At 36.7% G+C, this 21,124-nt stretch overlaps 1 protein-coding gene across 1 annotated transcript in view; it reads left to right on the top strand.

Moving 5' to 3' along the window:
* Positions 1-21,124, top strand: part of FBN2 (fibrillin 2) — a 260,961-nt gene that overhangs the window by 66,051 nt on the left and 173,786 nt on the right. The window contains exon 6 of the mRNA XM_046000771.1: positions 10,553-10,750. Within this exon, the coding sequence (XP_045856727.1) occupies positions 10,553-10,750 (198 nt within the window). The remainder of the gene's footprint in view (positions 1-10,552; positions 10,751-21,124) is intronic.

Here is a 21,124-nt window from a genome sequence, read left to right on the forward strand (position 1 = left end):
TTTTTCTCTCTCTGGAAATGGAGAGGTAGGTTTTCCTTTTACTCTAAGGTTGAGAAATTCAGAGATTTCATGAGGCTCTTCTTTGGAGTGTGTCTTTTTTCTTTCTTCTTCTTTTTTTTTCCCTCCATTATTCCTGTCTGTGACACCATGAGCCATTTTAACCTGAAGGTGAAAACTACTTTTTATCTAAGCTTAGGAATTTTTTTCCTATGTTTTTTTTATTCGCTATTTGTTTTTTTTTTGTTTGTTTGTTTTTTCATTTTGGAATTCACAGTATTCACATTCTGGTTTCTAGTCTCTGTCCTTCAGGTTTAATCTTTTATTTATAATTTTTTTTTTTTAGAAATTTTACTGTGTTGTAAGCTACTTCTTCCATCTGATCTTCTAAACAACTAATTTAGCTTGAAGCAGTGAATATTTGTTTTTCTATTCTTCTGTTGAGTCTGAATATTGAAAAGATTTACTTTCCTGAACCAAAGACTTTAGTCCTTTTATTTCTGTTGATATATCCATGAAACAAGTTCCCCCAGTACCCATACCAGTCAGGCTTCATGGGATTCTCAGCAATTACAAACTTGCTGGTTGTTTAAGATATGTTCATTTTTATTTTACTGAACTAATACAATAGTACTGTGACCTTTCTGTGAAATGTTGCAATTATATACCTTTGCTCTTGAGCCTCTCCTGGTGCTTATGTATGAGCCTCCAACCAGAGAGCCAGGAATGACTGTTTCTTGAGTGTAGACCACTACCCATGCAGGACCATCAGTGCCATCAAGATCTGTTGACCACCTGCTCTTCTTTATGCAGCAAGTTACAAAGATAAGGCCTCGCTGTTTGCAAGTCAGATGGACCTGTTGACGAATTGTACCATGTCCCCTTAGAAGTCCGTATGATCATTGGTCTTCCTTGTACTTTAGCATTTCCCTAAAACTCCCAAATAATTAAAACCCCAGTAACAAATCACATGGCATTCACTCTTTCCTTGGGAGAAATCCCAGCTTTCTAGTTAGATGTTACGCTAAAAGTTGTCAGGACAGAATCACAAAACAGGTAGTGTGTCTTATTTCCTGGGATGAGTGTGATTTATTAGGTTTGATTGACTCAGTAATGTGTGCATGGCTGCTTAAATTGCTAAGGAGGAATTGATGTAAGCACAAATTTCAATGAGAAAGCAGCACGTTGAATCCATATTACTCTACAAAGGCTGTCAGCGAGTTGTGCCTAAGGTTTTATTCCTTGCCACTATAATTGAGTCTGGTGTCCTCCTTGTGTTTGAATCAGGAGATAAATCAGATCTGTTTCAGCACTGGTTTCCATTGCTTTTGTATCTGACTTTATTGATAATGCGTAAATGTTTTGTGAGCACATCCCACTTTCTCCTGAAATTATTCACACCTAAAAAATAGTACCATATATTTTTCTTAGACATCTTAAAAATTGGTGCTTTGTGGATTTGACTCGCAAATGATCCATCTTTTGTGTTAATCATTTATGTCTTTGGCCCCCTTATTACTCATGACAAAATATTTTTGTCTCTTTAAGTTTCTTCTCTAAAAGTGACAATTTCCTTCTGCTTAAATTATCATTTTAGTTTTTAATCTTCAGCTTTTTGTTGCTACGTGTAAAGTGAGCTAATTGGTTGTGCTCTTGGGAGAGTCTGCTTTCAGTTTATAGGCCATGAATTTGAGGACCACAACTTTGATGGCCTTCATCCTTATGAAACATGACATGAAAGATAGCAATTTTGTTTGCCTCATCGGCCAGCATCTAATTATCTTTCCTGCCTCTTCATTCTTCCAAAGCTCTTTGGATGATGTCTCTTTGATGTCAGTGTTAGTCTTATACTTCGAAAGACTAGAGAATGATGAAAGGAGTCCTTCTTTACTGAGTCCATGTTTTCACTGAGATCTTAAATAATGATACTACATTAGGAAAAAAAAATGCAGTACAACTGTGATAGTTAAAATAATCATTCATTTATATGAAGAAACAAAAGTCTTTACTGTTCTGTCAATGTACACAGAATCTCTCCCTAACTAAACATAGCTAAGGGGTTCATCTTTGGGAGAAGCCAAAGCAAAGCAAGATTATGCCTGCAGAATTTGGTGGAGTTGGGAGATCATACCTGGAGGTAGCAGGAGGCACTTAGGGCATTTTGACAAGATTCATTAAGATGGTGTAAAGGGCTTTGGTCTGATATGAAAAGGCAAAGCTGCCGGAAGCCGAGGGTGTGATGATTTGTGTCTTGGGTTTAATGAGCATTGCGTGAATGGTGCAGGCCTGGGGAGGGAGGCGGGCCTTCAAGTTCAGTCTCTGTTTCACTTTTTTCTAGCTCTCTTTCATTCTCCATTTGGAACTTTATCTCTGACTTTTAATTTTCCTTTGTAAACATTTTTACAAACATACTTTCTTAGCACTTAAGCATAAAGAGATAATTGATAGAATGGGTTTTATAATATGAAGTACCTGCCGCAGAGTTAATTTTCTTTCATTCATTGCCAAAAAACCAGGACAATGAATTCATAATTCCGCAACAGTGAGATACCACATTTCTCCCTGTAAGTGAGTAAAACTTAAACCACTTGCCCATACTCAGTTGGAGAAGGTGTGAGGATCAGTTCATCTTCAGAGGGCAGTTCTGAGAATGTTTAAATATTTTTCAAACTAGACATTTGACCCAGCACTTCTAGTGCTAAGAATTTACCCTACAGAGAGTCCAAGTATGTAGTCAATCAGTGTGTTCAAGAATACCCTTGCAACTTTGTGTACACTCTAATCAGTATGACAGTGTAAATTTCCATCGCAAGGCAAGTGGTCACTGTTGGAAAAGGGTGTTTTTCAGTGCCCTCAGTGGTGACTGTGTGTATGAAAAAGACTCAAAGTTTGTTTTGGTCTTAAAAATTCAGGTTTGCTTTACTTAAATATAACTTTCAAAACCCCGATTATTCCCTGAGCTTTTTAAAAATACATTTTTAATTGCAGTGAAATACGGATAACATGGAATTAACCACTGTAAATCATTTTTCAGAGTAGAGTTCAGTGGCATTAGTATCTTCACATTGTCATGGAACCATTACCACTGTCTATCCATTGAATTCTTTTCATCTTGTGGAACTGAAACTCCATACCTATTTTCCCTATTTTCCTTTCCCCCTACCCCTTGACAGCTACCATTCTACTTTTTGTTCCAATAAATTTGATTCCTTTAGATAGATGCCTCATGTGTGAAATCATAAAATATTTTTCCTTTTGTAACTGGCTAATTTCACTCAGAATAGTGTCCTCAGGGTTCATCTGAGCTATGGAATGTGTCAAATTTCCTAGCTTTTTAGATCTGAATGGTATTCTAGTGTATGTGTTCTGTTTGTTTATTCATCTGCCAGTGGACACTGGTTGCATCAACTCTTGGCTATTTGAATAATCCTGCATGAACCTGGATATATAGATATTTCTTCAAGTCCCTGCTTTCAGTTCCTTAGGGCATAGTCCTTGGACTTTTAAATCCAATTTATAGATATCTCTAATCTGTTAATTTAGAAGATTTTAGTAGTCACTTTAAAAGGCCTTTAAATAATATTTGGTTCCAATTTAATGAAACACCTCCATATCTTTTAAACTGCCTTTTTATATTAAATGCATGTAATTTTTAAGTACTTCACTGGTGTGACTTAAAAACCTTTGCAGATACTCAAATAACTCTGCTGAAGCTAATTAAAAACTAAATATATAGATAAACTTTTAAATTTATAAGTTCACTTAAATGGTCCAGTTCTGTATGTAAGCATAGTCACATTATAAATTGAAAAAAAACCATCATTCTGTACTATATGTTGGCTACTAGAATTTAAATTTTAAAAAATCATTCTAAATAGATCACTTAATTATTTATTTTAATTGTGGTTACAAAGCAGTCTGATAGAATAGGGCAAAAGCTGTTAAACATTACAGGTACATAATTTTTGCATAGATTCTTTAAAGTAACAGTATTAATATAATGGCTTTGATTCCCTTAAACATTTCTGTACTTCATTCTAAATTTTTCTGAGGTTGACAGATACTTTTCCCTCAAGGAAGATAATTATTCTCTCAATTATTTGAGTTTATTTAACTATGAATATTTGGTCAGCATGAAGTCTGCATGTGCAGACGTTCAGGGCAGATTGTATTGAAACTAAGAAAACTGTTGGAAACTAAGGAAACCATCCCATTAAGTTTTGGGGTTGCCTTCTCTGCGTGGTCCAGTTATATCTGTGATCAAAGATTTTTAGCTGGCAAACCAACTAGGTTCTCAACTAAAACCATGATAGGATGCACTAAAAAAAATGTTATTTATAATTGCTTTGTCAAAAACTCCTCTACTGGGGGCATCTGGTAGCTCAGTTGGTTAAACGTCTGCCTTAGGTTCTGGTCGTGATCTCAGGGTCCTGATATCCGGCTCCCTGCTTGGCGGGGGAGCCTGCTTCTCCTTCTCCCTCTGCTGCTCTGCCTGCTTGTGTCTCTCTCTCTCTCCCTGTCAAATAAATAAATAAAATATTTTAAAAAATCAAAAAACAAAAACCTCCATCACTACAAGGAGATGGTCCCCTAGCCAGGATCGTTAGACTGGCTATGTACAGTCTATACTTCTTTGTGACCCTCACTTATATCTGCAGCTCCCACACAGTGTGATCACTTGACTACATGTTGCGATTCTTTGGTTTCTGAGAATGGAAATGACTTCTTGCCTAACTTCAAATGCTGTGCGACTTGATGGGAATTTCCACATATTTTCCCATACTTTCTAGAACCAGGCAAATCTTTGTATACGAACGTGGGATTGGATGAAATTCAGTGGATTCTGGGCATCTTATGGCATTGCTGGACTAGCAATTATAGTAGAAAAGTCTCGAAGAGGGCCATCCACTGCACAGCTCCAGAGGATGACGTTGACATTATAGCATGTGTGGTTATCTTCCCTCGGTTATGCAGCGTGCTGTCTCCTCCATTCTACTGGCAGTTAAACGGCTGATCTGCAGTCACACAGGCAGCTGATGTATTGCTGTCCCTGTGACTCTTTTCCCCTGTCGTGTGAAGCCTCCTGGACACACTTAGTTCCCTGATCTTACTGCTTTCTCCCGCTTACTTTATCAGTCCTCCTTTTTCTCACTTCCTGTTCATCCAGCATAGATTCCATAGTCTGTAATTTAAAATCTGTGTAACAATCCTCTGAACTCCCTTGCCATTCTGATTTTTTTTTTCCACATCTGACAAATAAACTCTAACCTTAATGAATCAACCTCTGAATGAGCCTCTCAGCTGCCTTGGGGTGCTGGGAAAAGTCCCCAGGCAGGCGGATAGATCCCACTACCAGTCCATCCTGGTCCTCCGCCTTAGAGAAGCCCTGAATGTCACCTGGGGATCCACTGGGTTCTCATGTCAGTTCCCTCGCCTGGGCTCTGCAGTGCTATCTCAGCCCCAATTATCTGAGTCCACAGCTGACCCCCACTTCCTGTTTCACAAAGAAAATAGAAGGTGTGGGAGAGGACACTGCTCGCTGTCCATCTACTCTATGCCCTTCTTTCTCAGGCTGCAAGAGAAGTGCTTTTCTTCTTCTTTCTAAGGATAACTCCTTCACATTCTGGTTTCACTCTCAGGCTGACTCCTCAGGAATCTTATACTAGAAATTATTACTATTTTTCGTACTTAAAAGCCTTCCCTTTCAACTGGGTCATTCCCATTGGCTTTTATAAAAGTGTGTCTTCCATCAAACAAAAGCAGACAACTATCATATGATCTCCCTGATATGAGGACATGGAGAAGCAACATGGGGGGGTAGGAGATAGGAGAAGAATAAATGAAACAAGATGGGATTGGGAGGGAGACAAACCATAAATGACTCTTAATCTCACAAAACAAACTGGGGGTTGCTGCGGGGAGGTGGGATTGGGGGAGGGGGAGCGGGCTATGGACATTGGGGAGGGAAAGCGAACCATAAGAGACTATGGACTCTGAAAAACAACCTGAGGGTTTTGAAGGGTCAGGGGTGGGAGGTTGGGGGAACAGGTGGTGGGTAATGGAGAGGGCACGTTTTGCATGGAGCACTGGGTGTTGTGCAAAAAGAATGAATACTGTTACGCTGAAAAAATAAATAAAATGAGAAAAAAAAAACATATAAAATTAAAAAAATAAGAAAAAAATAATTGACAAAAACAAGAAATTCCTCTCCTTCAGCCCCACAACCTGTTTCTGTTATTACCTTCTGGAAACCTTCAGAGGTTATCAGTTTGTTTGTACAACAATAATGGTCAGTTTGGTTTTCTAGCACTGTTTAGCATCTTAAGAGGACTTGTGAAATTATATCAAAATTTCCAAACATATTCAATTGTATTTATTTAAAGTAGAGTGGTAACATAGACTGTAATAAAAAAGAAAATATTAGCAAGGATGTGAAGGAATTGGTACCCTCATTCATTGCTGATAGGACTTTAAATGGTGAAGCTACTTTGGAAATACTGTTCGGCAGTTTCTGAAGAGGTTAAGCATAAATTACACAAATTACAAAAAATAAAATACAACCCAGCAGATGGCCACTAATTGGTTAGCAAATGTGTTGTATCCATACAGTGGAATGCTAGACAGCAGTAAAAGGGATTGAAATACTGACCCATGCTATAGCATGAATGTTCCTCAAGAACATTATGCTAAGTCAAAGAAGCCAGGCAGAAAAGATCATATGTTACATGATTCCATTTGTGTGCATTGTCCAGAAAAGCCAAATTGATAGTGACAGAGTAGTGGTTGTCTGAGTCTAGAAGTGGGCAGGAGGGATTTTTGGGAGTGATGCAAATACTCTAAAATTACGTTGTGATAGATGCACAATTCAATAAATTTACATGTACATTTAAAACAGGTATATATATTTTATATTCTTGATACCATAATAAAGTTGTTTGGGAAAAAAAAACAGCAAGCAGCCAGTTCTTGATGAGTTTTCTGATTGCACCAGCTGTTTAACATGAATAAAAGTGGACCTGTAAAAAACAAGTTAAGATGTTATATTGCATCACTATGTTTGTATCCTTTAGGTAAATCCCTTAGTAGTGCAGTCGCTGGGTCAAAGGGTAGCTCTATTTTTAACTTTTTGAGGGACCCGTATTTTTTTGAGGAATCCGTATTTTTTTCCAGAGTGGCTGCACCATTCCCACCAGCAGTGTAAGAGAGTTCCCCTTCTTCTGCATCCTCACCAACATCTGCTCTTTCCTGACTTGTTAATTTTAGTCATTCTGACTTAGCATTTGCAAGGACATGGATGGTACTAGAGGGTATTATGCTAAGTGAAATAAATCAGTCAAGAAAAGACAATTATTATATGATTCCACTCATATGTGGAATTAAGAAACAAAACATATGGGGGGAAGGGAGGGAAAAATAAAACAAGACTAAATCAGAGAGGCAGACAAACCGTAAGAGACTTAGTGCTAGGAAACAAACTGAGGGTTGCTGAAGGGGAGGTAGGTATGGAATGGGGTAGCTGGATGATGGACATTAAGGAGTGCACGTGATAAAATGAGCACTGGGTGTTATATGCAACTGATGAATCACTAAACTCTACCTCTGAAACTAATAAAAAAATACTATATTGTACTTCAATATTAGAAAATCAAAATAAAACTATTTGTGTTTCACAGACTAATTTTTAATGTTTTTTGGTCATATAGCAGTGAGGAAAGTATCTGCTTCCAACATTCTGGCTCCAGCATACCCAAGTGATAAGCAGTTCTTTCTTTTTGTATTTTGCTAATACACTGTGAGGATGTCCTTGACTACAAATGGGTGGTGTGGTATACGATAATATTTTTACCTACACTGAAATCTTGATGACAAGAATGCATGGTCAGTAACATGAAATTCTTTTAGGGCTCTTTGGCCGTAATTAAAATGCTAGCCAAGTTTGGGATAGGATGTTTTAATCTGATCAAGATATTTACATCCCCTCTCACCCACTTGTTCATATTTTGCAAGATAGTAATTCTTGAATAAATAGGTAATGCTGTAATTTTGCATTTTAGACTAATCAGTTGCCTACCAGAAAGCCAAGGAGACTGATTAAAAAAAAAAAAAATTGATTCAGCACAGTTTGTGAGGAGACAGATACTGTGTAGACAAAAGAAATAAGAACTGGTAAACTCTTTTCCCAGGAAGGGAAGTCTGGGGTTGGCTTAATTAGAGTCTTTAATGTGAAAGGTCACTTTAGAGGACAAACAGCTATTCTCTTCCAGATATTCTCCTTCTCCAAAGAGAGCAGACTGAGAGGACATGATTTTAAGAAGGTGGTGTAGTTAGCTGAAAGAATAAATTTCCTGACAAGGCGGTTTACTTAAGGATGGAAGGAATTTTGAGGGAGAATTTGGAGGCTTCTTTCTGGGCATCTTAAAAGTGTGCAGAATGTGAACATAGCTATGTATGCAAGAATTACAGAAAAATAAGTGTTTTATATTTTTTGTGAAAAACGGACTTTTCCCACTTGTTCAGAACTTGATTTAATTTATTATGAGCCTAATGTTTATTTAAAACAGCAAAATAATTGTGTGAAAGACAATAGATAGGTTTAAAAAATTTACAACCTGGCAATTTGTGCTGTGGGAAGCATGCTTGTTTATAAGGTTGACATATCTACACGTATACTGCAAAGATTGTCTTTTTCAAAAACGTGATTTGCAGCCAGCACATCTGTTGTTCTTATGTAAGGGATTAAAATGAGCTATTTTTGTTGAAGTTCAGCTGCAAAGTGACAGAGTGTTAAACCAGCTTGCTAAAAATGTTACCTATTTTAGGGTTTTTAAATTTTTTTCTGTATGTTAAACTTTGAAAATATTTTTTTGCTCCATGTGAGACAGGCTTATTCTTTGTTTAAAAAAAAAATAGAAGTTTCATGTGGTTTTAAATTTTGTTTTTGTTACATGATAGCATTTAGATGATATCAAAGTTCTTCTAGCTTAGCATTTTGAATGTTAAATCCTATCCAAGTTTGCTTTTTTCCCAGTCCATTTTTCATAAAAATCTTACCAACATTATTGACTCTGCTTTCTTTGAATGTGAGATTGTTTTGTTCTTGGAAATCTGAAATAAACTTGTTCTAGCTTTCCTCTTCAAAAGGAATTATGTCATTTGCATGAGGGCTTATCAGGAAATCCTGACTATCATCTTACAGTCCCAAGAGTTAATGAACTGTATTCACACAGTCTCTGTGAAGGGGGTGGGGTGGGGGGTGAGGAGGAGACACTTTTCACATATTTCTGTTGTAATTTTAAAACAAATGTGAGTTGCTTTATTAATCAGTCTTCATGAAACTGACCGTTCTCTGATTTCCTATGTCTCAAAACAGCAACAACAGCGCTCAATTAAAAAATGTTTGGTTAATTCAGTTTTGCTTAAAAGAGTAGACACTGATCATCTAAAAGGTTCACTGCAGTAAGTTATAGGAGAAAGAGGGCCAGAGTCAGAATGCCTAGCTTTCAAGTTGCCTGGAATCTAGCTCAGTCCTTCTTAGTTTTGAATGTGTGTATGGATCTTCTGAATATTGTGTTGAAGTGGAGTTCTAGTTCAGTTAGTCTAGGTGGGGCCCGAGTCTGCCTGTCTAACCACCTCCCCAGTGAGGCATATATTGCTGGTCTGTGGATCACATTTGAGATGCAACAGTCCCAATAGATCATCCTTAATATCCATAGAAGTCTGCCTATTTAGCATTTGATGATGTTTTCATCAGTTGGACAATTGTAAAGTCTTTTATAGTACAGAGATTATATAATAATAACTTACCTAGAAAGAATCCATGAGAGTGGGCTTAATTGCCACAGTCTTCCTAGCTGAACTACATGCCAAACTAAACAGACTGACATGGGCACAAAAATCATATTGTTAGGACTTAATGTTTACAGATATACTAGACTGCTCAGATGTGTTTGTGATATGGAAGGGTATACCATTATTGGTTCTCTTCTGATTTTCCAATCTCATGTCCATGCAGTTAGGAAAGAAAATCTTGGCTAGGTAAAGAGGGAGTCCTGCGAGCAGATGCCAGCAGTGTTCAGGTGACAGATGTCAGTGAGAGGAGACTGCTGGATGTGCATTGGCTGGGGCTTGGTGTCAGAGAGGAGGATACACTTCTCTCCCCAAAACTGTTAGAATGGCAGGCCTAGCATGGCTAGATCTTCCAACTTTTCAAGAAAAGCCAGAAATAGAAATTTCATGTGAAATTTCCCAGTTTAAAAATGTTGGCTACTAATTTAAATTCTTTCAGAATGTGATTCAGGCCAAGAAAACACATCTGTGTCCCAGACACAGCCCTTGAGCCACCCATTTACAATGTCTGTAGTAAAGTGCATTGAAGTCTCCTAATGCAATCCTCATGATTGAAAAATTAGGAATTTTCAAAATGAAACTTTCCAGCCTTTTGTCTTTAGACACTTGAGTCAGAAGAAATCGCCTCTGTTTTATGTATTTGGAGCTACTGGTGTAAGATGGGTACATGGTCGTAAAACCTGTCTTTCCGTCTTCTTTCACATTCCAGATTACAGGACAGGCCCTTGTTTCACTCAGGTCAACAACCAGATGTGCCAAGGGCAGCTGACAGGCATTGTCTGCACTAAGACTCTGTGCTGTGCCACCATTGGACGGGCCTGGGGCCACCCCTGTGAGATGTGTCCTGCCCAGCCTCAGCCCTGCCGACGGGGCTTTATCCCCAACATCCGCACTGGAGCCTGCCAAGGTGAGTTCGCCATCCACGGTGCGCGCAGACCAACCATGTGTGGGTCTCCTTTCACTGCACTCAGGGGATTTGCCTCTAATACATCTTACTGTTCAAACTCTTGCCAAGTTTGAGGGGCCTCATTTTCGAGCCTGACTAGAGATGACCTGGATACTAGCCACTTTATGAATAATCATTTTTCAGGTCTTGACATAAATGGAGAAGAGAGGAGATACTATTGAAAACTGGGGAAATTTTAAAAAATGATTAAAATAGCTCATATAATCAGAGGACAAACCACTCCCAGATCTTCATCCAGGAGGCACTATACTCTCCTTACCACAGCCCCTCAAACTATACACATGAGAATACCCAGGAAAATGTTTTTCTCTTTCTTGTCTTCTTATTCAAGATACAGGCTCAGGAAACAGGGAGAAAAGAACTGCCTGCCATTGTTATTAATCGTGTCTGTAGAGGCAAAGTGTAAACTCTGTCTTTGGGTGCAGTTATTGAAGAGTTTGTATCCAGTTGGTTACAGACTGGTCTCCAAGCAATCTTTGCAACCACATCCTGACGTATATTTTATGTATCAGGGCTAGATTTGGGCCTGAGGATGTTACAGTAGAAGACACCAACCCAAGTAGTCCCAAAAAATGGTTGAACTTTTACTGGATTAGCATTTTAATTAATTTTCAGCCACCACAATTATTACCCTTTTTTGGCCACTTCTCTGATATCATATCATGCTGTACATATCATGTGTATTAAATCCATTTTTAGAGTTTGAAATAGCTCTGTCATGAATTCTCTCATGGCAGTAGAATCACAGGAAAATGGAAAATGACTTGTTTGGTTTTTTTTAAAGATTTTATTTATTAATTTGACAGAGAGAGATCACAAGTAGGCAGAGAGGCAGGCAGAGAGAGAGAGGGAAGCAGGCTCCCCTCTGAGCAGAGAGCCCGGTGCAGGGCTCGATCCCAGGACCCTGAGATCATGACCTGAGCCGAAGGCAGAGGCTTAACCCACTGAGCCACCCAGGCACCCCAGAAAATGACTTGTATTATTCAGAGAAATACTATTCATATTTGAGACATGAAGAGTAGGGTTAATTTGGGTTAATTTGTTATCATGAAATCATATACAGAGTTAAATTGATGTTAGTGACCAGTATGACAGGCACAGATGTCATCTACCCAACCCCTATAAATGGCATATTGCAGAAAGCCAGTCCATTATCCTAAAACCCAAATGAAAGTTCGAGTTTGGGAAGCCTGCATGTAGCTTCAGTTCAATGAACAATGATCATTTAGGTGCTCTGCATAATTTGGTGAACATATCTCTGACAGTGGCCTCTATAGATTTTGGTTAGTTTTGTAATTTTGTAAAAGTTAATGTTAAAAACTGGTCTTTTTCAGAACTTTTCCAATAAGAACTATAGGGATACCCAGGGATGAACCTACATGTCAGCTGTGGACTTAGAGTGGTTTCGTGTCTTCTCTCTTAGCTTATTATGCGTCACTGGTCAGACCTAATATGGAGACCATGTAAATGTCATTTTCAGTCTGCTGTTTTTGGGGTACCTGGGTGGCTCAGTTGGTTAAACATCTGCCTTCTACTCAGGTCATGCTCTGGGAGTCTGGGATTAAGCCCCACATTGGACTCCTTGCTCTGTGGGGCCTCTGCTTCTCCCTTTGCCCCTCACCCCATTTTTGTGCTCTCTCTCTCAAGTAAATAAATAAAATCTTTAAAAATAATATAATAATAATCTATTGTTTTCTATGGGTAGTAAAATTCTCTCTTTGATACAGCTAGCAGTCTGATTTTATAGAATTTCTGATAAAGTAATTTTTAAAAGAAGATATACCATACACTACATAATATTCACCATACTTTATAGATTTCCTAGATTAAATATAGAATAAATAGTGAAATTTATAAAATTTATATAGATTCCTATTAAAGAGAAAGTACTGTATAGATCTAGAGGAATGCTGACTGGATTTACTAAGGTAATACTTCCTTTGTATTCTACAGCACGTATCCCTTCCCAATATACTTGCTCATTTGTTGTCTTTATTGCTTTTACTTTCCCTCCAGCAAAAGTGTAAGATTCATTAGGTCATAAGTCTCTTTTATTCATTAATGTCTGTGAGGCATCTGGAAGAGTGCCTAACATGTGGTAGATACTCAGTAACTATCTTTTGAATTAATAAATGGGATTAAGATTAACATACTTCCAAAAACCAACATTTTGTAAAAATAGTGCACTTGAGAAAAGCTGTTACCTTCAGCCAGAACATTCAGATTACTGACTATCCTCATCTTCTACATCTGCACTTAGGCTTTTTATTCTTTACCTCTATATTTTGTCAGAGAGGCCTAGTTTTTCTAGACACACTTATTAAATGTAGAATCTGATCTCAAATTTCTCAAATACCCTTCAGGATTTAGTAATGTCTGAAGGCTTATTTATTTGATTTTGTTTATGCAGCGAAGATAAGTTTTCAGTTCCATTAGCCTAAAAATATAATGGATAAATACAGCAACAGGAGCAAAATGAAACTTGCCACATGGTTAAAATATCTGGAAAAGCAAGTTTAAAAAGTTCTGCTTTATTTCAAAATCATGGCAAAGTCAGAAGCCTCTCAATTAAATACTAATCCTCAGTTCAGGCTATTTTAAGACTGCATCTTAATGTGATTTCATTTTCCTTTTAAATTCCTAGACTGTTGCCCAAATACTCTGCCAAGTTGATTTAGAAGATACATGGCATGAAAAAAATAACATAAAACATGATACATACATGTCATACTTTTTAAAATATAGTGATCTTTTTTGTCATATAATTGAAAATTTTTGTTGAGTTAAAAATAAATTACAGATGCATAGAAGATGACAGCAGATAGCTTAATATTGGTTCTAAAATGTGGTTCCTATTAGCCAAGAAAGGACATTTCTGAAGTTCTAAACATAATGTTATTCTGTAGTTGCTGCAGTTAGTGAATTACGTTATTTCTGGCTTCAGAGGACGTGAAATATGATCTTGTAATAAACAGAATGACTGTCCATATACAGATTTCCATAAAGTTTATATAGACTCCTATTAAAGAGAAAATACTATATAGATCCACTAAATTATTACTAAGTAGATTTACTAGGGTAATACTTCTTGGTTATTCGATAGCATGTATCACTTTCTGATATACTTGATTCTATATTGTCTTTATTGCTTTTACTTTCCTCCAGCTAGACTGTGGGATCCATTAGATCATGAATCTACTTTTATGATGATACTTAAGTTGATAGTTAAATGAAACTTAAGATGATACTTAAAACAAATTAAGCTGTGAAAAGAGACCAGTACATATTCTGTATGTAACTGTTGCCATGATGTCTTTATGGACCAAAGTGAACATTGTCAGAGAGGTGCACATTCCTGTGGTGCTGGCTGCTTGGTCTTAATGACCCATGGCTCCTTGGGTGCTGCGAGCCATTTCTGTTCTCTTTTGCCCAAGACTAACTCACATTTAGTTCTTTCCTCTTCATTTTATTAATATCCGAAGTTAATTAATATAGGCCATAAATTTTAATCTGTCATAACACAAGTGAATTAAAGGTTTAAAAAGCAGTGTTAACTCCTTTTCGTATAATATATACAAACTTTATGTCACAGACTGTCATATGCATCTCTTGTATTATTTTCTTATAGTTTCTTATCCTCTTTTAATCTGTATAATCTTCATGAATCTCCTCTAATTGAAAGGATATTTTATTTAATATTAAGTCTTGACTTTGAGTCTTTTAGATTTTTCAAACAAATAGGGTCATCTCAAATTTTTAAAAATATATTAAAATTTGAAGTTACTAATTTGTTATTTGATTTTTAGGAATTAGTCTTTTAAACTATCCCAGCCATTTCTCATATTGAAAAGATGGCAGATGAAATTTGCTCATTACATTGCATCTTTCTCTTCATCCTAGACAATAGTAATGGACTGATGCTGAGCCTCTGTTCTAGTTCATGCAACTTGAAAAGCCCAAAAATCAGACCTACATGGCAGAGTCAGGACCTAGCAGGACACAGGACCAGGAGAGAAGTAAAGAAAGTAAAGAAGTAAAGAAACAGGAAGTACAGATCCTAAATCAGTCCCTGCCAAACCAATGCTGCTGTGTGTTCTTTTCAAATGATTACAGTGTTCAGCAATATCTAATTCATTTACTCAGGTTGTGCATGAAAAATGTAGAGAAGTTCGAACCTTCCCTGAACCCAGGCAGGCATGGGTTGTTCTTCAGTCGTAGGTTAGAAGGAAGATGCCCTCAATAGAAAGTTATTCCTAGACCTTCTGTATAGCCCAAAATGGAAAGGAGATTTGGTTCATTTGATTAGTGTAAATTATTAAAGACACATTTGTCTGCACTGTCTACATTGATCTAGTTAACTGGATCATTATAAAGTTTAAATTCCATTCATACTGTGTGAAAACAAGCCATTCCTATACAGTCCAGAAAATTTACTTAAAACTTAATTAATTGTAGAAACTCTTTTTTTTTTTTTAAATAATGTGTGGTGGTATATGTGTGTATTGTGTATTATATCTTAATGAAGAAGATGTTACTTGGAAGACACGTTATACACAGTGAAACTTCAATGAGGTAAGCACAGGGCTATTCCTATATACTGCTGCACTTAACTTTACAAACAGACATCTTAGTAAAAGAAGATGTGATTTGAGCAACAGTTTATACACAATGTAGTTTCAGTGAGATAAGTAGTATAGCTCTTCCCATATGCTTCTGCACATGTTTACAAATATTTATATCTTAATGACAGATGATGTTATATGAAAGACAAATTATAGGCGTGCCTGGTGGGGGGGGGGGGCTCAGTCGGTTAAGCAGCTGCCTTCAGCTTAGGTCAGGATCCCAGCGTCGGGATCAAGCCCAGTTTCAGGCTCCCTGCTCAGTGGGGAGTCTGCTTCTCCCTCCGCCGCTTCCCCTGCTTGCGCACTCATGCTCTCTATCTGTTTCTCTGACAAATAAAATATTTAAAAATAGAAAAAAAAGAAAAATTATTCATAGTGTAGTTCATTGAGTTAATAACAAGCCCATTCCCATACATTTCTTTTTTTTTTTAAGTTTTTACTTGAATTCAAGTTATCATCCAGTGTAATATTAAAGTATGATTCAATACTTCCACATGGTTCCTAGTGCTCATCACAACTCTTTTTTTTTTATCACAACTCTTATATAAAGATAGAATATTCTCCTTCTTCTAACTAAAGAAAAACCAACAATAAAGATTAGAAAACAAGATCTTCTAAAATAAAATTCTGCTCCCCCCAGTTGAAAGCAGTGACGAACACTTGGAACTGTTGGGAAGTCGTTGGGACAGGGAGAGTCTTCTGAGTATTCACTCCGAGTATCAGCATTCTGAAAGGCTCCTCCGAGGCTGTGGATGTCCTTTTGGAAAGGCAGAGAATGGCCCTGAGGGAGAGAGGTCTACTGCAGAATCTCAGCGGAAGCTGAAACCACTGGCGAGCATCTCCGAGAGTGTGTATCTGAAAGAGCAGAGTAGAGGGACCCACCCCTACCTGAAAAAGTGGTAGAGAGTTTGGTGAGCAGGTACCAGCAAATACTTTGTATAGAAATTTCTTGCAAACCAACTTGTTTCTTCCTGAGCTCTCCCCACTTTTGCTTCAGCAGGAAATGGCCCCATTTAAAGATGAGTAATAAAGGAAAAAGGTCTACATGTCACAACTGAAACAAAGAGAAAAACATTTGGAAGAGGCAAGTGAACATGCTTCAAGGAAGAATTACCCAAATGAACACAAGATTTATACACTTCTTCCTTAGCGTCAGGAAAGGAAAAGCAGTATGGTCTTGCTTTAAAAATGTGCTCAATTTAGAGTTATAAGAATTTAGTAAAAACAACCAGAGATAAAAAGTGGGTTGGTAGTACTCAGAAACTGCAGAAGGATTTGAGACGTTACCTAATAAAAGCAAACGATACATATACACATACAACCATACATAAAACTGAAAAAATATCAGTGACAAAAGTTAGGATGAGGAAATCACAAATCATACTGTCAGAGAACAGTAGTTAGACAATGATTATAAAAAAATCTGATACACAGTGAAATCAGACTAAACGAAGCTGTGGAAAGGAACTAAAGAAGAGTCTTAGAGATAAAAATAGAAGGATTTTCTAAAATGGATAAAGGCATCAGGCTGCAGATGGAGAGGCACAAGACTTCAATAAGAATAGAGGATAAATGGAATCCCATGGGCGAAATAAAACAGAATATGCAAGGATTTTTTTTTTTTAAAGTCAGTACCACCGAGTCTGAGACTTCTCTAGAACAACTCATATAGACTGGAAAACAGTGTGGCAGTGTTTGCAGACTCTGGAGGTCATGACCTCTGCTTGATTTGACATATTTTTTAAATGAAATTATTTTGGTTGCTCTGTAGAATGTCAGTTATAGGGGGACCAGACTGGAAGCAAGGACTCCACTTAGAAGGTTTCTTTAGTAGTACAGGTGACATATGATGGAGGGTGAGGCCAGAATAAGGGCAGAGGGAAGATTTGAGGCATATTCAAGGAAGGAGCACTTGTTACTGATGGAACGAAGCCAGACAAGTAAAAGGGAGATGGTGAATTTATCTCCTATGAAGTGAGGAAGACTGAGACAGAGAAGCATGCTCTGTTCTTATTATTCCAAGCACAGAGTTCTACAGGTAGTAACTTACTAATACTTGCTTGTTGAGTTGAGCACTTATTTAGCATTTGAATTTTGTGAATGCATGAATAGGTATTCTGGCTGAATGAAACCATGTTGAATAGTTGCCAAAATACCCCATACTTCTCAGATTCCAGGTGGAGACAGACGGGTTCTTCAGTTGCTATTCGTAGTGGCTGACATTAATTTTCATAGAAATACAAACAATTTGTGAACATCTGTGGAGTATAGGAATGAGAACTTAAATATTAAAAATGGATCTAATTTGATGACAGGCAAAGTTAAAAAAAATGTGCTGTTAAATGTATAGTAATAGAAATCAGTCCTTAGTTCCTTTAGATATAAATTAAATGAACTGTCTTTATATGCCTGTAGCACTGCATGTATTTTTCCAAATTTTAATGTGAACGAAAAATAATATGCTAACTTACATAATCAGCTTAATCTTTTAGGCCAAGTTTATTTAAAGAAGTTGGAGAATAACGAGTTCATAAACTACAAGTACCATTACTTTGTTACATTACTTATAACCTTAATAGACATAAACTGAAGGGATTGTATAACGTTTAAGTTTCAAATGATTTATCTGAATTCTAAACCTGAAGCTAATTACACTGTTTGTTAACTAATTGGAATTTAAACAAATATTTGAGGGGAAAAAAGAAAGATTTAGCCTTATTCTCAAAATCCTTATATGTGATTTGAAGTTTTTCAACATTTAAAGAAATAGTTTGTGCTTGAAATGAAGGAATGAACAGAAACACATCTGTATGACCAGGACAGTGGAAAACTCTTCAGACATTAGTTATTGCTTATGCTAGCAAGAAAGTCTTGCATAGTTTGAAGGTCTGAGGCTTGCTTTTTTTGTTTGTATAGAGAGCACTTATGTATGTTTTTAGGTTCAAGTTGATTATTTCTACAAGATTTCTGTAAAATTTTTCTTTTTTCTTTAAATAATTAACTTGATCTACCTAAAAGAAATTAATTCTGTATGGCTGTGTAGTCTAGGATACTTCAAAAATAAAGGTTTTATTTTTCCTTCTAGGAAAATACTTTTTAGGCAATTACAAAATAAGCCCCATAAAGTCGGTTTGCTTTTTCCTTTGAAAAATTACTGAATCTACTAACTATGTAGTCAAAGATTTTATGAATAGTATTAAGGGATTTATAAGCTTGGCCTCCTTTTTCAGCTTATATCATGATATTCTTTCTCTGATTTATCTGCCAGGAAAAGAGGTTGCTAGGGATGTTTTATACCACACTGTAATGAGGGTGGAAATGTAGTACATTTTAAAATATAATGCAGTTTGAAATGTTCTCAATTAAGCAGTTCGGTATATAAATTTCTTGTTACATATTTCATTCTAGCTGGTTTTTGTTTAGATCAGATACCCTTTAATAAGACAATGAAATCTACTTTAATTTCTGTATAAAATATTTTGGGCTATTGCAATTTCTTATAGATAGATAAAGTGAGGCAGAAATAATAAAGATGCCAAGCTTTTTTGTAGGCTTAAATTCTCTAATTTATGTACTCTAAGATACAGCAAACTTGTGGACTTATCAACAAATAATGGGGTAAATCAATATATACTGACTTAGAGATATATCCACAAAATAATTTTAATGAAAAAAGAAGCAAGATGCAAAACAGCACGGACTGTGATCTTATTCTTGTTACAAAAACAGGCTGATGTTCTGAATGTGTTTGTGAGTATAAGTGGCAAAGAACAGATACAGAATTTACATCAATGGTAACTGTTTAACTTTCTCTTTTTCTGTATCTTGAAGGTTATTACAATGAGCTTATAGTATTTTGTAATTAAAGATAGTAAGTATGTTATCCTGTCAATTTTAATAGATAACATAAATTTACATAAGCTTATGCTTTCATGTACCATGTTTCTCATACCACTAAACTGAATTACAGAGTATGACCTTTTACAAAGGGAAATTAAGGAGAATATAAATGGGTATAAAATGATGGGTTCAAAAACCCTAAATTCAAAGTATTCTAGTTTGTTAGCTATATTTTGTTTGTTTTTAAAGATTTTACTTATTTATGTGAGAGAGAGAGTGAGACAGAGAGCGCACAAGCAGGGAAAGGGGCAGAGGAAGAGGAAGAAGCAGACTTCCCACTGAACAGCAACACATTGTGGGGCTTGATCCCAGGACCTTGGGATCACCATCTGAGCCAGAGGCACACACTTAACTTACCAAGCCACCCAAGTGTCCCAATATATGTTTTTTTGTACAGGCTTTTTGTCAAGTCAGGGAAGTTCCTTATATTCCTGCTTTATTGAGATTTTTTTTTTTTCTCATTTTATTTATTTTTTCAGCGTAACAGTATTCATTCTTTTTGCACAACACCCAGTGCTCCATGCAAAACGTGCCCTCCCCATTACCCACCACCTGTTCCCCCAACCTCCCACCCCTGACCCTTCAAAACCCTCAGGTTGCCCCAACCTCCCACCCCTGACCCTTCAAAACCCTCAGGTTGTTTTTCAGAGTCCATAGTCTCTTATGGTTCGCTTCCCCTCCCCAATGTGATTTTTAAAATCAGACTGAGTGTTGAATTTTGTCGCTTGCTTTTTTCACATTATAATATGGTCATGTGTTTTCTCTTTCTTGGTCAGCATGTTAATATAACACTTTATACTGATTGATGTTTGAATATTGAAGCAACCTTAAATTCCTGGGATTAACCTCACTTGGTCATGATGTATTAGTTTTTTTATGCATTGCTGAAGTTGCCTTGCAAAAAATTTTTGTGTGTCTATTCCAAAAATATATTATTGTGTTTTTTGTTTTTTTTTCTTATATTTGTCTAGCTTTCGGGTCAGGGTAATGCTAACCAAATAAAATTGGTAGACTAGTGTCCCCTGTTGTCTTTTTCCACAAGAATTTTTGTTCAGGGATGCCTGGGTGGCTGAGGCAGTTAAGTGTCTGCCTTAGGTTCAGGTCATGATCTCAGCCTAGTGGGATCAAGCGCCATGTCAGGCTCTCTGCTCAGCGAGGGTGCTGGCTTCTCCCTCTCCCTCTGCCTGCCACTCCTCCTACTTGTGCACTCTCTCTCTCTGTGTCAAGTAAATAAATGAAATCTTTTTTTAAAAAATAATTTTGTATATCTTACTAACTACTTACTTCTCTTAAGTATTTGAAAGGATTTAGCAGTAAAGCCACCTAGACCTAAAGTTTTCTTTGTGCAAATATTTTCAAGTGTGAATTAACTTTAACAGATGTAGGTCTGTTCAGATGATCTGTTCTTGAGTTATCTAAATCGTTGAATTTAGTGCCATAAAGTTGTTCATATTATTTCCTTTGATCCTTTTAATCTCTGTGGAATTTGTATTGCTGTGTCCACTTTTATTCCTTACTATTCATCATTCATTTCTTCTCTCCTTTTTCTTTATTAGTCTTAACAGATCTAATCAGTTTTACTTGCATTTTCAGAGAGCCAGGTTTTGTAGTGATTGATCATCTGTTTGACAGTTGTTCTATTTTATTATTATTATTATTATTATTTTCTTCTGTCTACTTTAGGTTTAATATGCGCTTCTTAAAATTTCTTTGCATAACCCTCAGGTTGCCCCAACCTCCCACCCCTGACCCTTCAAAACCCTCAGGTTGTTTTGAAGGGTCAGGGGTGGGA

The sequence above is a fragment of the Meles meles genome, chromosome 3, assembly GCF_922984935.1.
Source record: "Meles meles chromosome 3, mMelMel3.1 paternal haplotype, whole genome shotgun sequence".
In the NCBI taxonomy this organism is placed as follows: domain Eukaryota; kingdom Metazoa; phylum Chordata; class Mammalia; order Carnivora; family Mustelidae; genus Meles; species Meles meles.